General features: G+C 39.3%; 1 protein-coding gene across 1 annotated transcript in view; it reads right to left on the bottom strand.

Annotated features, from left to right (window-relative positions):
- LOC134805027 (arrestin, lateral eye-like) overlaps nt 1-25,637 on the bottom strand; it is a 101,624-nt gene extending 75,987 nt beyond the window's left edge. The window contains exons 1-2 of the mRNA XM_063778319.1: nt 25,606-25,637; nt 20,039-20,203 (exon numbers count right to left, since the gene is read on the bottom strand). Coding sequence (XP_063634389.1) covers nt 20,039-20,203; nt 25,606-25,637 — 197 coding nt within the window. The remainder of the gene's footprint in view (nt 1-20,038; nt 20,204-25,605) is intronic.
- Nucleotides 25,638-26,740: the final 1,103 nt, after the last annotated feature.

The raw sequence follows: 26,740 nt of genomic DNA on the forward strand, positions 1-26,740 counted from the left end.
CAACGTGTTCTTTAAAATTCAGACGTTGTAAATTATATTAAAACTGCATGATAATAAGTAACTCTTTATGTATCAGGCAGTATTATCGAGGCCTTCCCATGAGCCCCAGGAGGGAGTGAAAAGGCACGATCATTTGTCCTGCTCGCCACGCTGACGTCACATCGCGCCACGACGCGCCGGCTAGACGAGGGGAGGTGGAAGGCGCGCGAAGGAGCACTGACACTCACTTCGGCATCGCGCTTGATATGGATCGGTCGATACTTAATCATTAGTAGCTTAGTGTTAGATCTAGGATTAGGTAATTAAGACCTATCTTGTAATTTTATTCGTAAAAAAATAAATTTGTTGATTGTTTCGTACGTTTTTTTTCATCTGATTCCTAATAGCAGATTATCCCCACATATTGATTCCATAGGTAGTAATTGAATTAAAGTGAGCAAAGTACGCATTTCTGACAAATTGATAATCATTCATTTAGTTACTGTTAAGCATAAGGTGAGAATCCATAGCGAATTTTTCATGGTTTATCTAAAGTTCCAGTTATTCCACTCTGTCTTTTAAAAGATAAGACGCAACCAACTGAGCAATTATTAAAAAAAAATGCAATTTTTATATTTGTATTGTTTTCTCTACTTAGAAAATATCATGACCCCGATTTTTTCGTATTGTATGTATTACCAAAATTCCATGTAGGTACTAGTAGAAATGGAATAAAGGAAGATTTTAAAATGTATGAGTAGAAATAACATAAGTCACAGAAAATGTCCCAAATAAAATAAAAATCGAGAAATGCTCACCTACTGTAGGTACGTATTCTCATGATAAAAACTTAGTTAACCTCAAAAGTTACTTTGTAAGCGCTATTAGTAGTTTTTTAATGAACTTGAAATTGAGAGGGGACGATTCAACTTCTCCATGCCAACTTACTCTAATTAGAGTTTCCAAGTTTACCGGCAATGGACTTGGAAAAGTTCTGATACTTTACTTTATATGTAACTACTAATTGTAAGTCTGGTCAGGCGTGGGCGGCGTGGCTCACTCCGCGATTTCGTTGCGTCGCGTCGCTACAAGTAGGTACATGCTGCCACACCAGGCGGCTTAGCACGGTCGCGTTTTTATCCCTTGTCACCATGCCTGTCACGTTCTAACAAGTATGTAAGTGCGAAAGGGACGCGCATAGTGATAGTCGATAAAAATGGAACCGTGCTGAGCCCGCAGTTTTGGTGTCTAGCAGTAGTAGTTGCTGCGCACCGCTATGGAACGCTTGCCCTTGTATCTCGTAATAGACGAGTTTTGTTAGAGAGTGAACCTTCTGAACCTACTTACCTAGTACCTGCTAGTACTATTATTTATTCATTGGTCTAGTATTACTCCACTATGTATAATAACAGGATGTTACCTTTAATTCTAAAAATAGGTACTTACAGTAAATTACCGTTTAATATTACATCAATAAAAAATCTATTGGGCATCAGGTACTTATAACTTAACGTTGTAAACACACTTACCTTTGTTATTACACATGGCTTTTTCCTTCTTTCAATTATCCATCTCAAGAAAAGTCTACTTTATCGCATCCTTCAAACTAAAAGGTTGTAACTGACGTGTTGTTACTTAGAAAATGTGTTGTTATGTAAACGGGACGGGACAGGAAAGTCATTAGAGCTGTTTCTTTTGTAGCCGAGGTTTATTTCCGACACTATTCAACAGGTACCTACGGGTAAATACGGCTTGGGAGCAAAATGGCCCTTCACAGTAAACGTTGAAAAACAGTAGGTAACCTATAACTCTCGCGTAAGAGTAGAATGATAGTATCTATGGGCCACCACACAATTGCGTTTTTTGAGCGTCAGCGTCTATACTCCAAAACGTAATTCGAGACCAAAAAAAGTAAGAAAATGTTGCCACTGCAATAATTTGTTTGTAAAATAGTAAATTCCTTTTGATAAATAATCACGCTAAGATAATTTATTTATTAGTAATTTTACTCCTACTATTTAAAATTTACTTAATTTTACTTAAATACAAGACGCGCTAGTAAAAAGTGGCAACATTTTCTTACTTTTTTTGGTCTTGAATTACGTTTTGCAGTATGGTGAGCGCGCAGTTGCGTCAACGTTGCGTCGAGCGTCGAGCAGCAGCCATAGAGTTGACTAGATCATTTTTATATATGGAGAAGCTGTCACGTAAAATATTAGTAGGTAGTCATGTCTTGGAAGTTTAGCAAATTAATTTATTTAGAAATGTACGAGTAACTATTAAGGGACAAAAATACAATAAATATATTTAAAACATGTTTTATCGATGCTTTTTTTTAAAGGAAGTCCAGCCAAAAGGCACTTAAAGGAACTGTCATAGGACTCGTAGGGATATCATGCCCTTTGATGATGCATTTTATGTCTTGTATTGATGCCGATTCTGATTTACCAATTTGACATTGATGTCAGGTACCTAGCGCGCGCCAAATAGCGAATGTGTATGACACGACCAGAGGTCGGAATTCTCGTAGCATTTTTGAGCTGTCATAGGGACTTCTCATAGAGACTGTCATAGGGACGGTATCCAAAGGTTATCTCGAAGAGATCGCTCATTCGCGATAAGACTGCATGTTGTTTACTTCTACTCGTAATCATATTTTACATATTGTATTCTGTATTTATCGATATACATATGTATAATCGGAAGTCGATAAACGAGAAGTCCCTATGACAGCTCAAAAATGCTACGAGAATTCCGACCTCTGGACACGACTGTTATTGAAATTCGCAAACACCAATCAGCGTGAGGGTTTGTGAATGTTTATCAAAAAACAAATTGTAGGATTAGAATCGACCTCATAAAGTTAGAAAGTATAATTCAAATTAGAACCTATTTGTGTAAATGAAATAAGTAAAAGTTTTTGTGCTATTGCACCTTATTCATCTTATTACTGAGATTATCTCAGCCTTCAGCATTGTAACAACGATTTTAGTATTTCTATGTTAGTGATTAACATACTGTTTAAAATCCGTACACTGTGACCATGTCCAGTAAACAAGCAACCGTCTTTGTGTAGGTACGTTTTGCGAGAAAATCCTGCAATGTTTTTCAAGTTCTTATACATATATGCTACTACACACAAGAGCAATAGAAATGTCTGTTTGTATTTTTTTATTAAAACGCACACGGTAATTACGACCAGCCTGTACGGATATGATGGTCGTTCTTGTCTACGTGACAGCGTGATAAAATGGTATCCGTCACTTTCTATCCCGCGGTGTTAAAAAGTGACAGTCATTTTATCACGTGGATAAAGCCATCCATAATACGCCTGCTGATTGTAAGGGGGTTACCGTAGTTAGTTAGTTAGTTACCCATAATCTCGTAAGGCAACTAGCACAAATTATCTCAAAAATATGTCCCATACTTCTTATGTCAGCGAATTAAGAACTATGGCATATTTTTGAATAAGTTGAAGTTAAATTAAATAGAAGACTGTACTATGCAACATTTTCCTATTTTAATTTAAACCTTACGTAAATTGGGATGTACAGTCACCAGCAATAATATGTTACACAACGAAGGCCGCAAAAATATCTGACATGATCTTATTTGTAGTGTAGTAAGAGCGCGTCACATATTTTTGCGGCCTTCGTTGTGTAACATATTATTGCTGGTGACTGTACTTAGGTACTTATTTTGTTTGAGAAAGCACATTGGACCTTACAAGAATAATGTAGTCCGTCGAGAAAACCTCCACAAGAAGTCAATTACACGGTCGAAGTGTTCGCAAAAAGAAAATTACTTTGAAACATTTCGGTATGGAAGTTTTATACAAATTGATCCCAATAGGGGGTATTATTGCAATGTTCTGCCGCCAGAGTGCAGCACTAAGCTAGCTAGTAAACCATAGAGTAACTTATACATACTGTGCCTTAAACTGTTTTGTGACAAGTTTTCATAGCCAATAAAAAATGACGTTGATGCATCAACGCGGTTTGCTAACTAGACCGGTACCGGGAAAAGCGAAAATCGAAATTTAGTTATCTGCCTCTTTATCGCTCGTATGTGCAAGAGTGATAGAGAGGTTAGATATTGAAATTTCGGTTTTCTTGTTTCGCGGTAGACCCCCAGATTGTGATGGATTGTGGTAGTGGCGCCCCCTACGCAGAGCTTCGCGTAATATTCCCTATTGATTTCTATGTAGGTAATGTACCTATTTAGTTTCCAGTAAGTACCTCTAGTATAAACATTCGATAGCGTGTCAGCGTGACGTGACGTATAAGTTTGCGTTAAGTGCCTTGTATTGTATGCGATTTTGAGGTCCAAAAACGTCCCGCTTGGCCCGCTGTTCATTAAAAAATCTAATACCTTTAAAGGAGCAAATCTTGTTTATTTATATGTCGGATACGGATCAACGATCACGTAAATTGAAGATACTCGATGAAGGCCATAGCTAAAAGAGACAATTCCTAAAAATATCAAATATAGGAATGCAGCGAGGTTGACTGCGACACTTTTCCAATTCAAATCTGACTGACGGTTCCACTCAGGATGTCATCTCATTTCGGGCTGTCCTCAGAATCAGCCAGGAACCAATCCATTAAAGAAGCTGTTCGGGTCATTCAAATAAAAGTCACTGTATCGCAGTCAAACACACTCAAGCATAGACTATTTCAATACTTGACATTCCATCAAACGCAGCCGTCATACATTCATAATTAGGGTTTGCACGACGGATCCGAAATGTATGGGAAGATCCGCGGATCCGGATCCAGATCCGGATAATTTCATACATTTCGGATCCGGATTGCAAACCCTATTCATAATAGACGGTCTGCGACACGGCCATTCTGACCTTCCACATGTCCTCGTGGGAAGGTACTGTGCAAGTTAAAACTCTACAGGAACAACAAGTCCACTCGGCTATCCTGACCACAATCATAAATGCAAACAGACTTTAAGACTTTACATAAGTCCGCTCAATCAAGTTCAATCGAATCTTATTTTTTTTATATAACTTAGGTTAATGCCAAGACAAGTAGGTTGTCATAAACATGTAGCAACAACTCGCAATGCGTGTTTAATGCACAATTCAATTCGGCGTATCAATCTGGTATAATCTCATCAAAGACAAAACAAGTTCAAGTGCAAGTTCGCAATAACCTTATTTGCTTAGGGCCTTATTATCAGCAACAATGGAACAGGTTGTTCTACTAGTAGCATTCTGTACATCCGTAATTGCATAACCCGCAATCCACATAATTGGCCAAACTCCTTTTTATTTGTTTTTTTTTTTTTTTTTTTTTACGGCGCTGTCCTTATTGCGTAATTCGCAATCTGCATCATTGGCTAAACTACCAATGAAAAACCACAACATATTGCGTAACCCGCAATCTGCATCATTGGCTAAACCACCAATGAAAAACCACAACATATTGCGTAACCCGCAATCTGCATCATTGGCTAAACCACCAATGAAAAACCACAACATATTGCGTAACCCGCAATCCACATCATTGGCTAAACCACCAATGAAAAACCACAGATGTACTACTAGTAGGTATCATTCGCATGAGAATGTTAAACATTTTATCAACTTATTAATTAATGATTTATTAATGATTCGAAGTCATCATTGCGAACTTGCTCCAGACTCTGCATTATCATCGTCTAGATTAGTTGGATGTAAAGGTTTTGGCACTTTCGTATTTTCCCTAACCAATCGTGTACTTGTAGGTACCTACTGTAGGTAGGTAAGCATGAATTGTTCCGATGTGTATCTATCACCTTTCACCACCTTCCAGGTGACCAAAATTGAAATGAATTTAATTGCTCAGTCGGTCCTTAAAATAAAATCGGTTTCGCAGCGACTATTACATCACCTCACCATTCCACTCACCGTTCGTTATTTTCTTATAACCGAATTAACGAAAAGCAAACAATCATACAAAACACTTATGTTGGCCTACTGTTATGAAAATATTATTCATAAATAAATAACTAACATAAATAAATAAACTTAGGCTTTGTTTGATTTTAAAAACAAGATCGTTATGCTTAATCATCGAAACACCACTTCAACTTCAAAGCACGAAGGTAGGTGTTTCATCGGAACTTATATACCACATGCAACTTATGCCATAATGTCTTATGAAAGTGAAAAGCGTGAAGCGGTTTCACTTTCATAAGACACCCAAACCCACTTCTGATGTCGGATACGGATCAACGATCACGTAAATTGAAGATACTCGATGAACGCCATAGCTCAAAGATACAATTCCTAAAAATATAAAATATAGGAATGCAGCGAGGTTGACTGCGACACTTTTCCAATTCAAATCTGACTGACGGTTCCACTCAGGATGTCATCTCATTTCGGGCTGTCCTCAGAATCAGCCAGGAACCAATCCATTAAAGAAGCTGTTCGGGTCATTCAAATAAAAGTCACTGTATCGCAGTCAAACACACTCAAGCATAGACTATTTCAATACTTGACATTCCATCAAACGCAGCCGTCATACATTCATAATAGACGGTCTGCGACATATGTATATTACGGGGATCTCGGAAACGGCTCTAACGATTTCGATGAAATTTGCTATATGCGGGTTTTCGGGGGCGATAAATCGATCTAGCTAGGTCTTTTCTCTGGGAAAACGCGCATTTTTAAGTTTTTATATTATGTTTTCCGAGCAAAGCTCGGTCTCCCAGATATTGAGGTTTAAAAACGTCGCGCTGTTCATATTAAAATAGACATAAAACGCGAAAGAATGAACTTTAGGTACACTAGGGGTTCTGAGCCACTACGCCCTGCGAACCTTTTCGAATAGATTACGTACCTAATCGATCAATAGGATCAGGAGTAAATCTCTCATTACGCAGGCTAGCTTCCCTTTTCACCCCTTTTCCACAACCTGTTTTAATAGTGTTTTAATAGTTATTTGTTTTACAAGGGGTCAAAGTTGGGTTTTGAGGGTTTCAATTCGCGAGGGTTAAACAAACTTTGCCACCGAGTTAAACACAAAACCACACTAATGGGAGGAAAATGCTAGTTGTCAAACATCGTGGGACTTAGTCAATTTGTGTAAAAATGTCCCTATAATATTTATTTATTTATTTATTTCTACAGATGTAGTGCATAATTATTTTCCTTCGTATTTTCACGGAAACGTACGTACGTGTCTTGCTATTTGAGTCAGTCTCGGTACAAAAAGTACCAAGGTTGATTGAAGTACCTAGCATGACAAATAAGAACGGTTACGGGTCGTTTCTCAAAAAGATGGCACCGCCAGGTTAAAATTTATGTTTTTCAAAAATTTTGCATTTTCGCATTTTTTTTATTGGGATCGTTAAAAGGCAACTTAAACTATTAGAAAATGTGGAAGGGAAGCAATTCCTTCAATTAGTTTAGAAGATATAGGCGTTTGAAAATCAGGTGAATGACATCAAGGACTTCTCTTCTTCTTATGGTGCCGTCTCCTGCCGGAGGTTGGCTATCATTAGCTATTTTCACTTTTGACGCTGCAGCTCGAAACAGCGATCTGGTGCTCATCTTGAACCTGAGGTTTTTGAGCCACGAGGTTCGTCTTCTTCCACATTTTCGTTTACCCTGGATTTTCCCCTGTATTATCAGCTGGAGGAGGTGGTATTTGTCATTTCGTAATATATGACCAAAGTACTGCAGTTTCCTAATCTTTACAGTATCCAAAATTTCTCTTTTCTTTTGCACTCTCTGCAGCACGCTGTCATTGGTTACTCTATCCGTCCATGAGATTTTCAGTATTCTCCTGTACACCCACATCTCAAACGCCTCTAGACGTTTACTTATAGCTTTAGTGAGTGTCCATGACTCAGCACCATACAGTAGAACCGAAAATACATAGCACCGTGCCAATCGCACCCTGGTAGAGATTCGGAGGGACCGGTTGCAGAGAAGATAATTTATTTTTAGGAAAGTGTTACGAGCTTGCTCTATTCGGCATTTGATCTCAACGCTGTGATCACCCTGGTCATTGACAATACAGCCTAGGTACTTATACGAGCGGACCCTTTGTACAATTTCATTTCAGACTTTCAAGTCAGGTAATGACCTTTGTATTCTATCTACGGTCATTACTTTGGTCTTTTTGATGTTTATCGTTAGGCCATACTTCGCACTTACTACATCCACCCGTTTGAGCAAGTTCTGTAGGTCTACAAAGGTTGCCGCCAGCAGAATAGTATCGTCAGCATACCTAATGTTGTTGACAGCATGTCCATTTACTATTATGCCCTCGGCGGCATCTTCCAGAGCCTCCCGAAATATGGTCTCCGCATAAATATTAAAAAGAAGCGGTGACAATATGCAGCCTTGACGTACACCTCGCATTATATCTACCAGACCAGTTAGATCTTGATCCACTCGGACTTTCGCTTTTTGTTGCCAATAAAGATTCTGGATGACTGCTAGATCTTTAAAGTCAAGCTCTATATCCTTTAAAATGTTGATGAGTTTGCTGTGTTGGACTCTATCAAATGCTTTTTCGTAATCTATGAAACAGATATGCACACATTGACCCATATCCCAACAAGGTTGTAACAAAACCTGATAACCAAAGAGCGCATCCCGAGTCCCAAGTCCATTTCTAAACCCAAACTGCGAATTAGAAAGGTTCTCCTCAATCTTTTTGTAGATTCTATTATGGATTATTTTCAGAAAAACTTTTAGCACGTGGCTCATTAGCGATATCGTTCGGTACTCGTTGCATCTCTTGGCGCTGCTAGTCTTTGGGAGGGTTATAAACGTAGACTCTAACCAGTCTGCTATATCCCTAATCCCGTTGAATAGGTTGAGAAGAATCGGAATATTTTCGTCCATCATAAGTTTCAGTACTTCACTAGGGATTTCATCTGGGCCGACGGCTTCACCGTTTTTTGCTGATCTTATCGCGTTGATAACCTCTTCCTTTGTTATTTCTGGTCCAGACTGTTCAGAAATCAGCAACATCAAGGACAGGTGAAAGATATTTTGTCCCCAGGTTATCGATAGTAGAATCAGGTTATCGAGAAATAAGTACAAATTCCAATGATGAAAATATTGACAGGTTATCGAGAGGCACCATTATTAACCTGTGTCCGTTGCCGTTAACCTGGTTTCTTGTCATCATTCACCTGAAATGAGTGTCATTCACCTGTCTATCACATAATTTTCAATGCCTTCTAAAAATAATCGAAAAATGTGTCATTTTCTATAAAAAGGGACCTTATTGTCCACTACGATGATTACAATAGTAGGTTAATGCAACATAGGCACATGCTGTTTTGGTCATCCAACTCGTCTTGATGAGCACTTGGGAGAGCAGTACCCAAGATAGAGCTGATGCTGGACCATCGCAGTACCTTGTGGAACTCAGGTTTGGTGCAACATAGGCACACGCTGTTTTGGTCATCCAACACGTCTTGATGAGAACTTGGAAGAGCGGTACCCAAGATAGAGCTGATGCTGAATCCTCGCAGTACCTAGTGGAACTCAGGTTTGGTGCAACATACACACACGCTGTTTTGGTCATTCGACACGTCTTGATGAGGACTTGGGAGGGCAGTACCCAATTTAGAGCTGATGCTGAACCCTCGCAGTACCTACTGGAACTCAGGTTTGATGCAACATAGACACACGCTGTGTTGGTCATTCGCATGCCTTGCGTGTGTCAGCGTGTGCTGTTTTGGTCATCCAACACGTCTTGATGGGCACTTGGAAGAGCAGTACCCAAGATAGAGCTGATGATGAACCCTCGCAGTACTTAGTGGAACTCATGTTTGTTGCAACATAGACACATGCTGTTTTGGTCATTTGACACGCCTTGTTGAGGACTTGGGAGGGCAGTACCCAAGATAGAGCTGATGCTGAACCGTCGCAGTACCTACTGGAACTTAGGTTTGATGCAACATAGAGACACGCTGTTTTGGTCATTCGACACGTCTTGATGGGGACTTGGGAGGGCAGTACCCAAGTTAGAGGTGATGCTGAACCCTCGCAGTACCTAGTGGAACTCAGGTTTGGTGCAACATATACACACGCTGTTTTGGTCATCCAACACGTCTTGATGAGCACTTGGAAAAGCGGTACCCAAGATAGAGCTGATGCTGAACCCTCGCAGTACCTACTGGAACTCAGGTTTGGTGCAACATAGACACACGCTGTTTTGGTCATTCGACACGTCTTGATGAGGACTTGGGAGGGCAGTACCCAAGTTAGAGCTGATGCTGAACCCTCGCAGTACCTAGTGGAACTCAGGTTTGGTGCAACCCGTGCAACATAGACACACGCTGTTTTGGTCATTCGACACGTCTTGATGAGCACTTGGGTGAGCAGTACCCAAGATGGAGCTGATGCTGAACCCTCGCAGTACCTACTGGAACTCAGGTTTGATGCAACACAGACACACGCTGTTTTGGTCATTCGCATGCCCTTAAAATTTGAGGAGTTCCCTCGATTCCTCATGGATCCCATCATCAGAACTCAAGCTTGACAAATATGTGGCTTAAAACTTAACATGCTTAACAAACATAAAGAAGAGGACAAATCGCCAAACGTGAACTATGCGTCGTTGAAGAGTTCCGTGCTGATCTTCATCAGCAGTTCCACTTCATGAAATGTTACTTTTTTGAATGTATATGCTTGATTTGTAAATAAAAACACTAAAATCACTATATTATGTATGTCTTGAAGATTTGAGGAGTTCCCTCGTTTCTTCATGGATCCCATCATCAGAACTGAGTTTTGACAAAAACGGGACCAATCTGTGTGCATATTACATACAACCAAAAAAAGAATTTTCAAAATCGGTCAGGTAAACGAACGTTAAGCATTAAGGTTTCAGATTATCATCATCATTCGCTTGCCCTTGCCCCATTCATTTGGGGTCGACGCAGCATGTCTTTTTGTTTTCATCCATACCTCTCTCTCTCGCCCGTCATCTCATCACACAATAAAATAATAGAAAATCTTTCACCTTTTTACAAAATATTTTAATATGTCTAAAACTAAAAACCCCCATAAGGTACCTTTTCCCATGGAACGTCACAAATCTACTTACGACATTAGTGTAACAAAATTTTTTTTTTCATAAAACACTCAAGCAGGAAAATGGGGTCTACGTTTGTATGGAGAAACAGTTGTCCACTAACGTCTTAATAAACATAATCACTGTTTGAGTATGTGTAACGTGGATTTTAAATAGTTGTCCTTCACCTGTCATATGGCAAGTGAATGACGCTTCATTCACCTGCTATTGCATCATTCACCTGACTTTTTTGGACAGGTTAACGAGACGTAAGACAAAAGTACACAAATTTGAATAATATGCAGCTTTTAAAGACAGGATAGTTTTTATTCCTAAATTAACATACAAAAGCGATATAACCGCTATACAATTATATAGTTACGGGTATTAGTTGTGGTATCAGTGACATTAACCTGCCGCAAAATCTCATCCACCTGGCTAAAACTGCCAGGTGATGGGGAAAATGGCAGTTACATATATCGCGAATACACAAAATGTATTAGCTTGATGTACTCCATACTTAGGAATATAAAACTAAACTATTGAATACGTTGCATATCTTAATAGTAATGCGATAGGTTACACAATTAGCAAGTTATCCACGCCAGGATAAAGAGTACTTACCCATTACAAACTCCAATTTCGGATACTTTGTCGTTTGTGTTTTATTTGCGGAGCACAATAACCACGTCTTCGTCCTACCAGGTGATAGCTGATGACTGACGGCTTCGGATCGTGCGGAGTGAGACGGGAAAGGTGCGGTGGGGGTTATACAATCGTCGTGAACGTGACGCGACAGGTGAATGTTAAGATTTGCCTTGGACAAACTTTGAAGCCGAATAACTTAAAATATAAGTATAATATTGTTACGCGATAGTAATACTTTAAAAGTTAAGGATATATGTTAATAAAATACGGCAATGACGTTAAATTAAGTTAATAATTTGTGAGGTTAGCGGATAAACGTAGTTACAATATATTTTTTTGTAATTAGTATTTATTAAATCTTTTTCAAAGTATTAGGCCACTGTGTAAAAAGTCTCTCTAAATATTTGGTAAAATTTTAAAATTTTATATATAAAAATTATACATAATGAAAAAAAAGTTCTAACATAAACCTATTTACAGGTGGCGGTGCCAACTTTTTGAGAAACGACCGAGAAAATACGAAGGAAAACTGTGCACTTGAGATGATTATGATTAGTCATATCCAAATGAATGCTATTAAATATTTATCATTCAAAATGATCACTTAAAAGGTAATTACACTACCTAACATGAGGAAACAACTCGATGTTCCCTTCTAATTACTTTGCCTCTCTTGTGGATAAAATGCAACTTTCTCATCAGTTTTTGTAAAATAAATATAGCCTTTATGAGCTAGTGAGGTGAAAATACATTTTTAGAGGATATTTATGCGCGCAAACCAAATTTCGAATACAAAATGGTGTTTATTGTCTATTCCTAATGGTACTAAAGTAGTTATTTGAACAAATTAAATTATTTCAGAAAAATATTTTAATTTGTTTTTTATCAAGTAGAAACAGGGGGCGCCATAAGACTTCAGTAAGAAGTGCATATACTTGGAATATTTGACCTATGCCGCTGTGGCCCGGTGGCCGAGTGGCTTAGGCACCTGCAGCGATAGCAGAGGACGCTGGTTCGATTCCAGCCTGGGGCACTAGAGGCCTTGGTCATTTTTTCTTAGTATATGACATTTATTTCCGTTTATATTCCTAATGGTGTTTTCAAGTCTCGTATTAAATAATAAAACATCAAATAAAAAAAATAAAATGGTTCCGCTTATTTGTTTAGGTGCCACATGTCGAAAACCGGACTAATCCTAATAATACCTATTCCGGGTCGGAAGGTCAGATGGCAGTCGCTTTCGTCAAAACTGCCTAAGTCAATTCTTGGGATTAGTTGTCAAGCGGACCCCAGACTCCCAAGAGCCGTGGCAAAATGCCGGGATAACGCGAGAAAGAAGAAGATCGTCGAAAAACAATTCTGACCCAGTTGAAAAACTTTACAGAAAAGTTCTCAACCTTTTAAATCTATCTTCTATCTATCTATCTATATATATACATATAATAAAGCTGAAGACGGTCGAAAGTCTGTACATGGAAGATATTTGAAAAAAGTTGGCTGGGGATACTTAGAATCGATAACAGAACACGTTCCAAAAGTTTTTAGAATTTTTGTCTGTTTATCTGTTTGTCTGAAAACTTTGATGAAAAATTTGAAATTTTGATGAAAACTTTACTAATCTGTCGAGAAAATCCCCGGCCAGGTTATAGGCTATAAAAATTCAACCCCTAAAAGGGGGGGTAGCCACAACACTCGATTGACTTAAGTTTGCCCCTGAATCTTATGGCGCTACTTAGGAAGGAGGGGCAAACTTTTTACAAAATATGTGCTACCACTATTGAGTACCCTGGTAAACTAACAGATGGCGCTGAATTTAATACGTTGTGACATGAATAAGCCATCGAGGAAAGACTTTGCCAAATTAACTATAAGTTTAGAAGAGGGGGTACGGATATCAACAAAAATAATTGAAAAATTATGTTGATTTAATAAATTAATAATACAACAAAATTAAACGACAGTAAATTAATTGCCCCTCATTGCACAGTGCCGTCTTTTGGGGAACTGAGTAAACATTAAGTAATCAAGAAAACTAAACATGAGTTTACATAGTTACGTAGTGGTAAAACAAATACACATATCAACACGCGTATAATTGCATAATTATTTAAAATTATTAATTTTTTCCATCATGCATTATACCTAATCGTAATTATATCGCACCCATATCAAATCCATATTCATACGTATCGCCTCCTTTAAGCATTTAATAATGGCCACGAAGGTGGGTACTTTGAAAAAAAAACATTGACCTCTGTCATTTGCAGTGCCGGATTAACCCTTTTAGGCAAAATAAGCACTTGCTTAGGGCACCACGTCTAGGTGGCACCAAAACCGTAGGCAAAAAAAAAGCGCAGGGCTGCATCAGTATTGCAGTCGTCGTGGAATAGGTACCTACATGAAACTTTTATACGTGTACAAGTACCCATCTAATAACGAAGGGTCGTAGGGATCAAGTAAAAGAGTGAGGGTACGTAAGAACATCTCCAACGTAGGCTTTCGATTTGACCTTACGCGGAGGCCCTTAAAGTCATGGAAAAAAATCTTGCTTTCGGGCTTGCGGCCAGCCGATTTTTTCGACATACATACGTTACCGATTTTATAGCGAATTTTGCTCTCTTGCACGCCAGATTTGTCGGCCAACCCGAGTTGCTCATTAGCCGCGATCCTGAGACCTAACTGTCAAAGTGTTATAAGGGGCCCCGTGAAAGCCGAAAACTAAAAGCATCCTATCAAGTAGCGCTTTCGAGTGAAGCCAAAGAGCGAGCAGTAGAAGAGTCGTGATTACATGCATAGATTCGATTTCAAGCCACTCTTTTGCAGTTCGGCGTAAGGTCTTATGCGAGGTCTTCTGCCTTATGGCAAAGTTGATCTTCTGCCTTAATTACACTTGGGCGTGGATCCAAATCTAAGCTTACCTCTTTCGCAGCTGGGCCTTCTGCCTTGCTCACACTTCGCCAATTCAATTCACTTGGTCAATTCCAAGCTCTGCTTTCTTGCATCTTTTCTGTATGAAAACAACCTCGCTGAGACCCTTAAATGTCGAGCCCTATGCGAAGCTAGGCTGATAGAAAACTGTCCCATCCCTTCTCTGTATGAAATCCTGGATTCGCGCCTGGTTGGGACTAAAAGTAAAAATGTACAACTGTCTATTAAATTGCGTTTTTTATATCGAAAACTTTTCGCGTTCGCTACGCTCGCGTTTACAATAACATTATAACATATGATAAAGGTGACATTCGGGTGGCGACTGCAGTAGCATTACTGTGTTACAACGTGCGGCACTGTCAATTTTCGTGATAAAATGATGTGACTGATTTCCATACTAAAAGTAGAAATGTACAACTGTCTATCAAATTGCGTTTTTATATCGAAAAATTTTCGCGCTCGCTTCGCTCGCTTTTTCAATAACTTTCTAAGATATGGGGACTGCAGCAGCATTACTCTGTTGCAACGTTACTGCTGTAGCACTGTCAATTTTCGTGGTAAAATGATGTGACTGATTTCCATACTAAAAGTAAAAATGTACAACTGTCTATCAAATTGCGTTTTTATATCGAAAATTTTCGCGCACGCTACGCTCGCGTTTTCAATAACTTTCTAGGATATGGCGACTGCAGCAGCATTAGTATGTTGCAACGTTACTGCTGCAGCACTGTCAATTTTCGTGATAAAATGATGTGACTAATTTCCATTCTCAGCTGTAATGCGGCAATGAACGTCACTCAACTTACCAAAAAAATTAAATATAATCTCGATGACCCTAGGGAGAGGGGGCACCATGGTCTAGAAATGATTAAGGCATCAAAATATCTTAATCCGGCACTGGTCGTTTGCGGAGTCAAACGATTTGGGACTCGCATTTAATACGCATTACCATGCCTTCCAGAAAAAAATCCAATCATTCGCGAAAGTCTCGCAACGCATTGAGGTTACAAGGGGCACGTGGTCTTCCTCAGGAGTCTGAAGAAGACCACGGTGAGTGGCGCTCTTGCCAGGCAGGCCGCTTCGCTTTCGCTCGCGCGCGTATACCTTACTGTATCGTCCGATATACATCTACTACTCTGTCGTTTAAATCACGTGTAAAATTTGAATAAGGGCAAAAAAAACTATTGATTTTGGAGTGTAGTTTTATTTAGTGGTACCTAATTGTAATATATTTTATCTGAACTGCAGTCCTCTAGCATATCCATCTGTCAACTTTACTTCAATTTCCGCCTCCAGGGCAGAGGGAGAGAAATTAGGATTAGAAATTAGCCGCTTACTGACACAGACCGAATTCCACGCGGGCGGAGCCGCGGGCACAGCTAGTAGTTATATAAATACGTCTTACATGTCTCTAAAACAAACATCAAACACAGTATTGGCAGCGATTTAATTTTCCCCCAATTGCAAAGCTCGTTTAATCCTAAGTATACACGCTGTTCATTGTGTGTCACCCAGAAATGAGGAAGACTTTAAAAGGCAATGAAACTGATTCAGAAATGAATATTTTATACCAATTTAATACGAGTATTATCAACTGTCAGCCGTAGGGCGTACGATCGCGTAAACTCGTATAGAGCCAATGTAGGGAAAAGTAACGCGCGCGTAAGCTCGTACAAACCAAATTGGCTCGGCCACGACATTGAGCGACTGGCGACGGTGGCAGCGACAATCATAGGTGGGAACGGAAGGTCGTCGCTGTGTCTCGTTTCAACCTATGGTTTTCGCTGCCGCCGTTGCAAGTCGCTCAATGTCGTAGCCGAGCCAGTAGGGAAATGTAACGCTATTATAAGATCGTACCGCCGAAACGACCGTATACGCGCGTAAAAATACGCTAGGACGAAACCGCCCTAGCGTGACACCATTCGGTCGCTGTGGCTCTTGTACAGTCGTCGGCGAAATTGCACGGATACATTTTTAATTAATTCTTTCATAAATTGGCAGTGCAATTTTACGGCTGAGTGTATTAATATAGCATTGTGACATTTGTGACTGTAATAGTTACTGAGAAAAATGTATTTTAAGGTCGTCAGGTAATCCAATCAGACTCTTAATACAAGCACGATACATTTATTAATTGACAAATACAAGTATTTTGATGCCTAAGATGAATTTTAGGTTATCCTACTGAATACATCTGTAGGTACAATAAATCTTCCACGGGTGATCCCAAGATCCCTTAATAAAATTACCGGGGGATCTAATAAGATATTTTCATCAGATAATGATCACTTGAATGTTACACTCAGATGAACTTAGTGGGTAATTGTATATAATGAGTCTTAAACCGGCAAAGTACGTCCCACGTGGATCTTAACCTTCTAAGGCCCAGCCATATAAGAAAATATCCAAATTTTACCGTGAAATTTGAAACTAAATAACTATATTTAGTATAGTGTAGGAAATACTTAGAGTTGGTTTTGGTGTGGGTTATAATTTAACGGAATAAAATAGTCGTAGTTCTAGCTCATAAAATACGGCGCTTCGTGAACCAAAGATACCCTTTGGCAGGATTGGTCCCTAGGACCCTAGTATGGATTTAAGAAGTGAAGCCACCAAGATTATTGATGTAATTTTTTTGAGTTCTTAACTTTACCTCCATATCTATATCATTTAAGCTACTAGGCCACGTTTGGTATCGTATTTAAATAATAAAAGTTAACGATCCCGGGTACTGTGTTCATGTAACCCGCCTAGTTATCTTTTGAGTCTCTTTGCGATGCCTACAGAAAAGACGCGAACGAGTTAAATTTGTATATGTCAAATATATCCAGCAAGCACCGATATTGGTATCAAAATGATCTTAGCTCCGTGTCTGAACAGTTCCTCGGTGACATTATGTAAATCGATTTCCATTTCCGAGTGTACACGCTATCACGGACATGGTGGCTGTGTTCGCCGCGTTCATGATGGGTAGCAGGGTAATATAGCTAGGTACGTGTATATCTATACCCGTGACACGACTCACTGACAGTGTCAACACTGACTTATGTATACACGAAGGGGTTCGCTTGACTTTTATGATTAGAAGAGAAGCGAAAAACAAATTAATATGTAAGATAGCATTTTTTAAATGCTCTTGACTTTTATTGTACCTAAATTAAAATTCGAATAAAAAAACAGGTGAAAGGGCATAGGTAGTTGATACATATACTTGGTCAAGCAGATATTGTCAGTAGAAAACGGCGGCAAATTTGAAAATTGTATTAGGCGCGAAGGGATCTCGTCCCATAGAAAATTTGAATTTCGCGCTTTTTTTTACTGACAAGATTTGCTTGACCAGCTATATATATCAAATTGTGTCAAAATACTTCCAATAATGATAATATCCAGAGAGGAAAATGGGGACTACATTTGTATGGAAAGGAGGTTTCGGGGCGGTCGTTCACTTTCGTCTTAAAGCTGCGTTTATACGACCCGGTAGAGCAATTATTTAAAGCTCATACTAGAACGGTCCGGGTCCGAGCCGAGACGTCCGACACTTCGTTTTCTCTAGACAGCATCACGTGATCACCGCCGAAAACAAAGAAAGCGAAACGAAGTATGACGCCACGTTTTGGACACAGACCTTTCTAGTTTGATTCATCCTTTAATCGTATCTTGAAACGACTGGCCTAATGATCCTACATTAAATCGATTTCCATTTCCTAGTTGACACGCTTTCCCGCCTGTCACGGATGTCGGACATGGTGGCGGTGTTCGCCGCGTTCATTACACGATGGGTAACAGTATATATGGTACCTATACAGGGTGCCCAGTAATTAATGGATAACCTTCTAATCACCGACAGGGCACCTTAGGCTGGTCCAGAAAATGCACTTATATGTCTAGTAAAAGTTTTCGTGGTTTTCGCGATAATAGCACTTTTCTAATTTTGGATCCGTGTTTCACTGTAATGATCGTCACTCAGGAAAAGATTTTTACGGACGTGTGTTAGAGCTTTATGGTTGCTACACCAATCTTTCCAATTAAATTTACCTTAAAAATTTCAAAGAGTTAGATCGTTTGTGGTGAAAAAAAAAAATGTATGGAGAATAGAGTAGCCAACTTTCTTAAAAATAGTTTATCTAATACTGATTCTAAAATGGTATCACGCATGCTATTTACATCTTTACACACAGAGCTATGACCTAGTTGGCGATTAAAGTGAAGTATTGGTGCTATTAAAAAGACAGAAAAGTTCGATTATCTCGAAAACCACGAAACTTTTACTAAACCTATAAGTGCATTTTCTGGACCTGCCTAAGGTACCCTGTAGGTGGTTAGAAGGTTATCCATTAATTACTGGGCACCCTGATGTATATCAACATGTTACAGATATATCGTCGGTTAAGTCGCATACCTCTTACTCATCCAAATAAGTTAATGGATTTGCAGCTTTAGGTTCTGTTGCCTAAAATTGCAAATCCTATGTCCTTGAAATGGATTTGGGCTTTGTTTGATCACTGAACCCGACCTTCTATATGTGTGTCGGTAGCTAAAATGTTTTCAAAGTCAGTAACAGGCTGGCAAGCGTACGGACCGATTGGCTGATTTTACGTTTCAATGCGGTTTTCACTGTTAGCGGTCGCGGGTTTGCAGATAGCTGAAGCGTGAAACAGATTTTTTTTCAGAGAGAGACGGGAAACTAGTATTGATTCCCTACTAGAAAAATAAATATTACCTGAATACTTAATTTATATGGGTAGAAAGAACATATTCGAAGCACCTACACTACACTTCATATTTTATAGAAACGCGCGTGAAAGCGATGGAATCAAAAGTAAAACAAATGAATTCGCATTTATAAAACGACCTGTCAGACACTCGCGGCTTCTTCTAAATATGTATCTCTAGACACAATTGCAACTAATGATGTGCACATAACAAGAATTTCCACCACGCTGGTTTTCCTGTAACTTACCAAGCTAAGGAAATATTGGTTTTCTACACGTTATTGTGTTCCAATTGTGACACATTGCTCCTGAGCCTCTACCATCAGTTTTAACATTGACATAACGCTCACGTCTACGTAATTTACTTTCTGTACATCTCGCTTGCACTATTGCTCGCATATGCGAGTACGAGCGAGATGCATAGAAAGTAAGTTACGTAAACGTGAGCGTTATGTCAATGTCAAAACTGGTGGTAGCCGTACTGGTGAATTCGCAATATAACTTTAGACTCTGGTGTCGTTAAGATAGAACATTCTTACGGTAGATGTCGCTATTTATGAACAAAATGGGACGAATGAAATGATTCGCACTCTTCTGGTAACTCGTTAAAAGCGAAGTCTCAAGTTCTATTCGTGCCCGAATCTGTACCTAAATGTTTAAATTTTTCCTTTAATTTATAAATTTATGAGCAATTATTGTCAAACAACAATATCAACAACAACTCACCTGAATGTAAGGGTGACTTGTCCATACAGCTTCTTATTATCCACGTGTTCAGGGTCCACGTGCAGAACACCCTGGATGCGGTCGATGCTGTTCGTCTCCACCACTAGGTCCCGCGACGCCAGGTACAGGGTGAGCTTGTTGTTGGGGGACGATTTTTTGAACACTCTGTGGAAAAAGTGAAAGAGTGACCTTAGCAGAAAACAATACAGGTACACACTCGTCGAGAGACTCCGAGACAGGCCGAGAACGAGTGTGTACATGTTGCTCCCTTCTCGTCTCGCTGTTCATTGACTCGTCTCGCGCTTTTCTGATTGGATCGGAGCAGTGCCGAGACTCTCTAGGCTCTCGTCGAGTGTGTACAGCCGGCATAAGAAAATACTTCTTATGTCGGCTGTATAGTGTGGTACACATAAGAAGTATTGCGACATATTATCGGAGAAGCCAGCGAGACAGGCCGAGAACGAGTGTGTACATGTTGCTCCCTTCTCGTCTCGCTGTTCATTGACTCGTCTCGCGCTTTTCTGATTGGATCGGAGCAGTGCCGAGACTCTCTAGGCTCTCGTCGAGTGTGTACAGCCGGCATAAGAAAATACTTCTTATGTCGGCTGTATAGTGTGGTACACATAAGAAGTATTGCGACATATTATCGGAGAAGCCAGCGAGACGAGGAAGAGTGAGACGAGAATAAGGGAGCAGTATGTACACACTCGTTCTCGGCCTGTCTCGGGGTGTCTCGACGAGTGTGTACAGCCGGCATTAGGATAATCAAATGAGGAGCGTTTTTAAGTGACCCTTTAGAATACTAAGTACCTAGTTAGACTGTTGCTCAACTCTTTTTACTCTCTGTATAGTTACTAAAGAGTGTAAAGACTGCTTCCGCTCTAGAAAGCGCCCTGTTTATCACAAAACAAAGGAAATAGATTGCACTTTGTTTGAAGCTTTTGTTTTGTTTGATAAAGACAACTTGTTTCAACTTGATTCAGTGCCATGTTCCCTTTTGGGGAGCGAGTGAGGGGGAACTAGTGTCCCGTGTATCTATCGTCGAAGTATCGATATCGACATAAACATCATGATGCGGTCTAAGGTCCGGTTTCAGCCGAAATTAGAGCAAGTTTCAATTTCGGTAATAAATTCTGTTTCGGTCGGACACTAGGGAGAACCAAGTGTTTGAACAAAATAGTAAAGTCCGTCTAAGCTAACTCTGCACTGACATTGACCAATGATATTAAATAACTAAAGATAAGTTCTACGGATACATACGGCGCAAAAAAATATATCCATATATTATATTTAATTACCTGCGAATCTGTTTTTGCTGTATAATTTTTTGCAAACCATTTCTCTTTGTTACACTCTTTGTTGAGCATAAATGTGTCTGTTTGTCTCGTAATGTGCGTGAGCTCGTAAGCGCGTGCACGACTCTCGCTTGCCTAAGCGGAACTTAAAGCAACTTGTACAATTTGTACAAGGGTTATGCTAGACCGCCAGGAGTTGTTATAATATCATTGACTTTATTATACAATTGACGTTTATGCTTGTAAAAGGATTCATTAATTTGTGATCAATTAAATATCGACGCAAGTGTTATCGATATCGATAGCAATCAATTTCTAAATCATAATAACAAAATTTGACTCTTCCTTGAAGTAGGTAGGTAGGTGTAGCATTATTAATTAAAAGCTATAAGTTATTTCAGTATCTTCGCTCTCGGTCGGCAAGTGAATGGCAATAACACCCCCACCCCCACCTGGTGTCAAGAGGAGTAGGTACCTAAAGTTACACCCCAAGAGACTTCAAGTCAACAAAGTTTTAGATTCGATTTCTTCTTCCGTCCGTTTATTTGTGATGCTATATGTAGGTAGTGAACTAGTATATGTGTACAGTCAAGTGTAAAAATATGGGTGGATATAACTAACTCAAAAATATGTCCCATAGTTCTTAATTCGCTGACATAAGAGCTATGGGACATATTTTCGAGTATGATGTGTGCACCCATATTTTTACACTTAACTGTACCTACTTTTATATTATTTTTACAATACTGCAAGAGGATAGGTGGTTTTTAGGGTTCCGTACCCAAAGGGTAAAACGGGACCCTATTACTAAGACTTCGCTGTCCGTCCGTCCGTCCGTCCGTCCGTCCGTCCGTCCGTCCGTCTGTCACCAGGCTGTATCTCACGAACCGTGATAGCTAGACAGTTGAAATTTTCACAGATGATGTATTTCTGTTGCCGCTATAACAACAAATACTAAAAACAGAATAAAATAAAGATTTAAATGGGGCTCCCATACAACAAACGTGATTTTTGACCAAAGTTAAGCAACGTCGGGAGTGGTCAGTACTTGGATGGGTGACCGTTTTTTTTTTTGCTTTTTTTTTTGTTTTTTTTTTTATATGGTACGGAACCCTTCGTGCGCGAGTCCGACTCGCACTTGCCCGATTTTTAAAATGTTTGTTTGTAAACTATGTGTACAACTACATATACCTAGGGGTCATCCATTAATTACATCACACGTTTAGGGGGAGGGAGGGGGTCAAGAAAATGTGACATGTTGTGACAAGGGGGAGGAGGAGTCACAAACTTTGTGACATCACTTTAACTTCATCAGTAACCGAAAATGTATTTAAATAATTTTATACGGTAATATACATTTAAATAACAAGTTTTTGAAACTATAATCGTTTTTATTCGTTTAATTTTATTTTTTTAATCAGTTTTGGGTTATAAAATTAGGTACTAATATTTCTTTTGTCAAAAATATTTTGATATAATTGTTCGGTACTTTTGTATATGTACGCACAAATACTACGTATTTTCTTTTAATTATTTTTAAATCGGTTAATACTTTAATCGACTAGCATATTCCAAAACGGGATACGCCTGCAACGGAACGCTTTTTTGAAAGCGCGCAACACTGGAAGCTCGAGTGTTGCCATATTCATTCCTAACGATATCAAAATCGAAAACGCCGCCGCTGACTGCTCGCTCCGTAAGCTTGAGCCATATAAAAACCAAAATCAAAGATCAAAGTGTTCAGCACAAATAGAAGAAGTCTAACGACGCCAGCCTATGAGATTACTACATTCATCATCGAAGGACAGGGGCCCCTGGGTAGCGGTATCCACGTCACACACCAGGTTAGTCCCAAATTCTGGATTATGCTAGTCTAGACATCAAATTATTCAACAATAATATTAAATGAATAATTGCCGATTTCGTTGAAGAAATGTGACGTCACACCAGGGGGGAGGTGTTTGCCAAATGTGACCAAGTGTGACAAGGAGGGGGGGAGGGGTAAAAAAACCTAGAAATTCGTGTGACGTAATTAATGGATGACCCCCTACTGTGCTCGCATGACCCATTCGTGTGCTTTACGAATATTACTTTGTGTTCCGACATGTAGAATACTATCGATTTGAAATAAAAATAATTTTGACCAACAACTATATTCTTGTGTAGTTATACAGGGTGGCCAAAAAATAAGCGCATTCCCGTTGCCAGCGAGGTTTTGGGGTTATACTGAGCAACTATTACTACGGGACCAATCCCGAAATCGCAAAAAAATATTTGGCTGTTTCATACATTTTGGCTGGTCCATTTTTTATGGGAGGGTAATTTTTTTAGCGATTTCGGGATTGGTACCGTCGTAAAAGATCTCTGTATAATCCCAAAACCTCCCTGGCAACGGGAATGCACTTATTTTTTGGCCACCGTGTATACATCTGCTGTCACTGTCACCCGCGTATCAGTCTAAAATTACAAAAGTTAAGGACGTTCAATTTTACGAGAATATATCCCCTTGCTATTCAACGTTACCTATATTTAGAGTTAGACTCTCGGTCATCAAGTCACTTTCTGATGGTCATAATTCTCGCATTAATTATAAAACTATCTAAAACTAAAGAAACAGAGCCGCATAAGGTAAACATTTGTTAAATTATACGAAAACATTTTCCATAACATCCAGGAAGGAAAACGGGACTTTTGTATAAAATAAATGACCGTCCTTATCCTCTTAACCCGAGAAAAAACTAGCCAAGTGTGAGTCGGACTCGCGTTTCAAGGGTTCCGCACATCACACAATTTTTACCAATTTTTTTTTGTACGTGAAACGAGACCGGAGTGAAACGTCTTGAAAAGCCGGCTTATATCTCTGCAACTATGCAAAGTAGCTTGGATAGGAAGATTAAATGCCGAACAATAGTACAAGTGTCCAAATGCGAAGACTGAAGGCCGAGCTTCGCGTAGAGCTGAAAATTAGGAGCGTCTAACGGGTCGCGCTTCCTACAACATCCGCAATTGTTTTAAAAGCGAAGGCCGAAGAGAGATAATACCTACAGGTTGGCCAAAAAATAAGTGCATTCCTGTAGCCAGGGATTTGGAATCATACTGAGCATCTTTTACTATGGGCTCCCATAGCATCTTTTACTATGGGCTCCCATAGTAAAAGATGCCCAGAAATCGCGAAAAAAAAATTTACCCTCACATAGAAAACGGACCAGCCAAAATGTATGGAATATCCAAATTTTTTTTTCCGTATGTCGGGGTAGCACGTTGGCAACGGGATTGCACTTATTTTTTGGCCACCCTGTATAGTGCTTTTTAAAACACGTAACAATAGTAACCTAATCCATCAGTACTACAAGTACCATTGCGGCTGTGTGCCAGATACAGCCTAGTCGCATTTTTTGTCTTCAGGCCGACTCACGCTTGAAGCTAAGGGCACGCCTATTTGGGATGCTTCGGGCCTTCGGCCTTATGCGGCTATCAGCCTAGGGCCTTCGCAATAGCTGTCTACATCACGTTTCACTTAAACCATTGCGGCTGTGTACCTAAAAAACCTAACCGCATTTTTGTTCTTAAATCCGACACACGCTTGACTCTAGATTTCTAATAGGTTTTCCTGTCATCTTTAGGTAAAGAACTATTCTGTGTACCTATTTTTTTTTCAAAGATATTCGGAGATAGAGGGGGGAATGGTATTTTTTTGTCTATTTTCTTGAATAATTTCTAAACTTTATATCGTAAATTTATAAAAAAAATATATTTGACATGCTCTCAAAGAGCTCTTTCGTTTGATAGGTAACACAATATAGTTTGCAAAACTTTTTTTTTTAATTTTATCATTTACCCCCCAAAAGTAGCCCCTATGTTTAAAATTCATTTGTTGACGTTACATATCCGTCTTTGGGTCACAGACTTACATATGTGTACCAAATTTCAACTTAATTGGTCCAGTAGTTTCGGAGCAAATTGGCTGTGACAGACGGACAGACGGACGGACAGACAGACGCACGAGTGATCCTATAAGGTTCCGTTTTTTCCTTTTGAGGTACGGAACCCTAAAAATACCCTTATTTCGTATTACCTCACAAAGAAAATTGTAAAGTCAACCTAACCCTTTCGCTGCTTAACATATCGGGTCCAATAACATAAAAATACCGGCACACTTCAAAGGAAATTCAGTCAATGGAACTCGATCAATCACTATTGCCCCCTATTCCAGTACATATACATTGTTAAATTGCTGCCAAACTGAAACGGACCTTATGTATATGGACTTACCGTTGGGAGTTGAGGGAGCTGTCTGCTGCCATGTTGTTAGGACAATCTGTGGAGAATGGTTTCTATATTACTTCATTGTTGGACATTTGGCAACTGCTATGTTGATTTGTATATTGTAGCTGCATTAAAGGTACGTGCGACGGGAGATGTTGCTAAGCGGGCGAGATCCTCAAGATAAGCTAAATACAGAGTGGCACAATAAATACGTTTACTTTTTTTTTACTGTGGCTTAATATTGTTCATAATTTAACAGTTTTGCGTTTGTATATCAAAGCTATAGGAAAATATTTTGAATATAATACGATGTGTATAAGTTAAATTATTGTAGTTATCATTTTATGGACATTTTGTAAAAGACGCATAAGAAAACATGTTCGAAAAAAAAATTATTTGTCAACGTATTTTAGGGGTCACCCTGTATTGTGAAGAGAATAAGAGCGCGTGTAGGTAATTTTGAATCTCTCACCCGCCTAGCTCCTTTTGCGGCTGACTTTAGGTAGGTATGTATCAGTCGCGATTCATCATATTTATTTATGTAGGTACCTATTTATCCGTCAGCGTCAAATGCAGCTCCTGTTCCCGCGTCGCTGTTGTCGCTGTTGTATCTGTCAACATCCTTGAAAATTGAGTGACGTCATTACTGTCGCGATTATGACGTTCATTCCGTAAAGTACATACTTACCTACTCATTTCATCGAAGAAATTGAGAGACACAGCGGCGGCAACAACGACGTCTCAACAGTTATGCAGTTGCAGTTGATAACCGAAAGTCACCATAATTTATTTTGTTTTTTAAGTGAAAACTTCTTTAGCGGCGCTGTGCACTTTTTGAGGTGGGGAAAAAATTTTAAACTCGCGTGAGATTACGTCACCGTAAGACGATCACGTGACCGTAAGACGGACCTGTTACTTGTAAAGTCATTGAGTCAAACAAATAAATCAGTCGATCGAAATAATCGAGGTTTTTATCAGGTGATTTATTTGTTTTGAGTCATTGAGTTTTTCTTTATTGATTTTGTTGTAGTTGACCTCTTTTGTGCAGACAACTGTTAAGTTTTCAATTTTTTCTATTTTTGATATATATGTATTTTAAATTTGCCTAGTTACCTTACTTCGAATAAAACACTCTTGTCAT

The sequence above is a fragment of the Cydia splendana genome, chromosome Z (assembly GCF_910591565.1).
Source record: "Cydia splendana chromosome Z, ilCydSple1.2, whole genome shotgun sequence".
NCBI lineage: Eukaryota > Metazoa > Arthropoda > Insecta > Lepidoptera > Tortricidae > Cydia > Cydia splendana.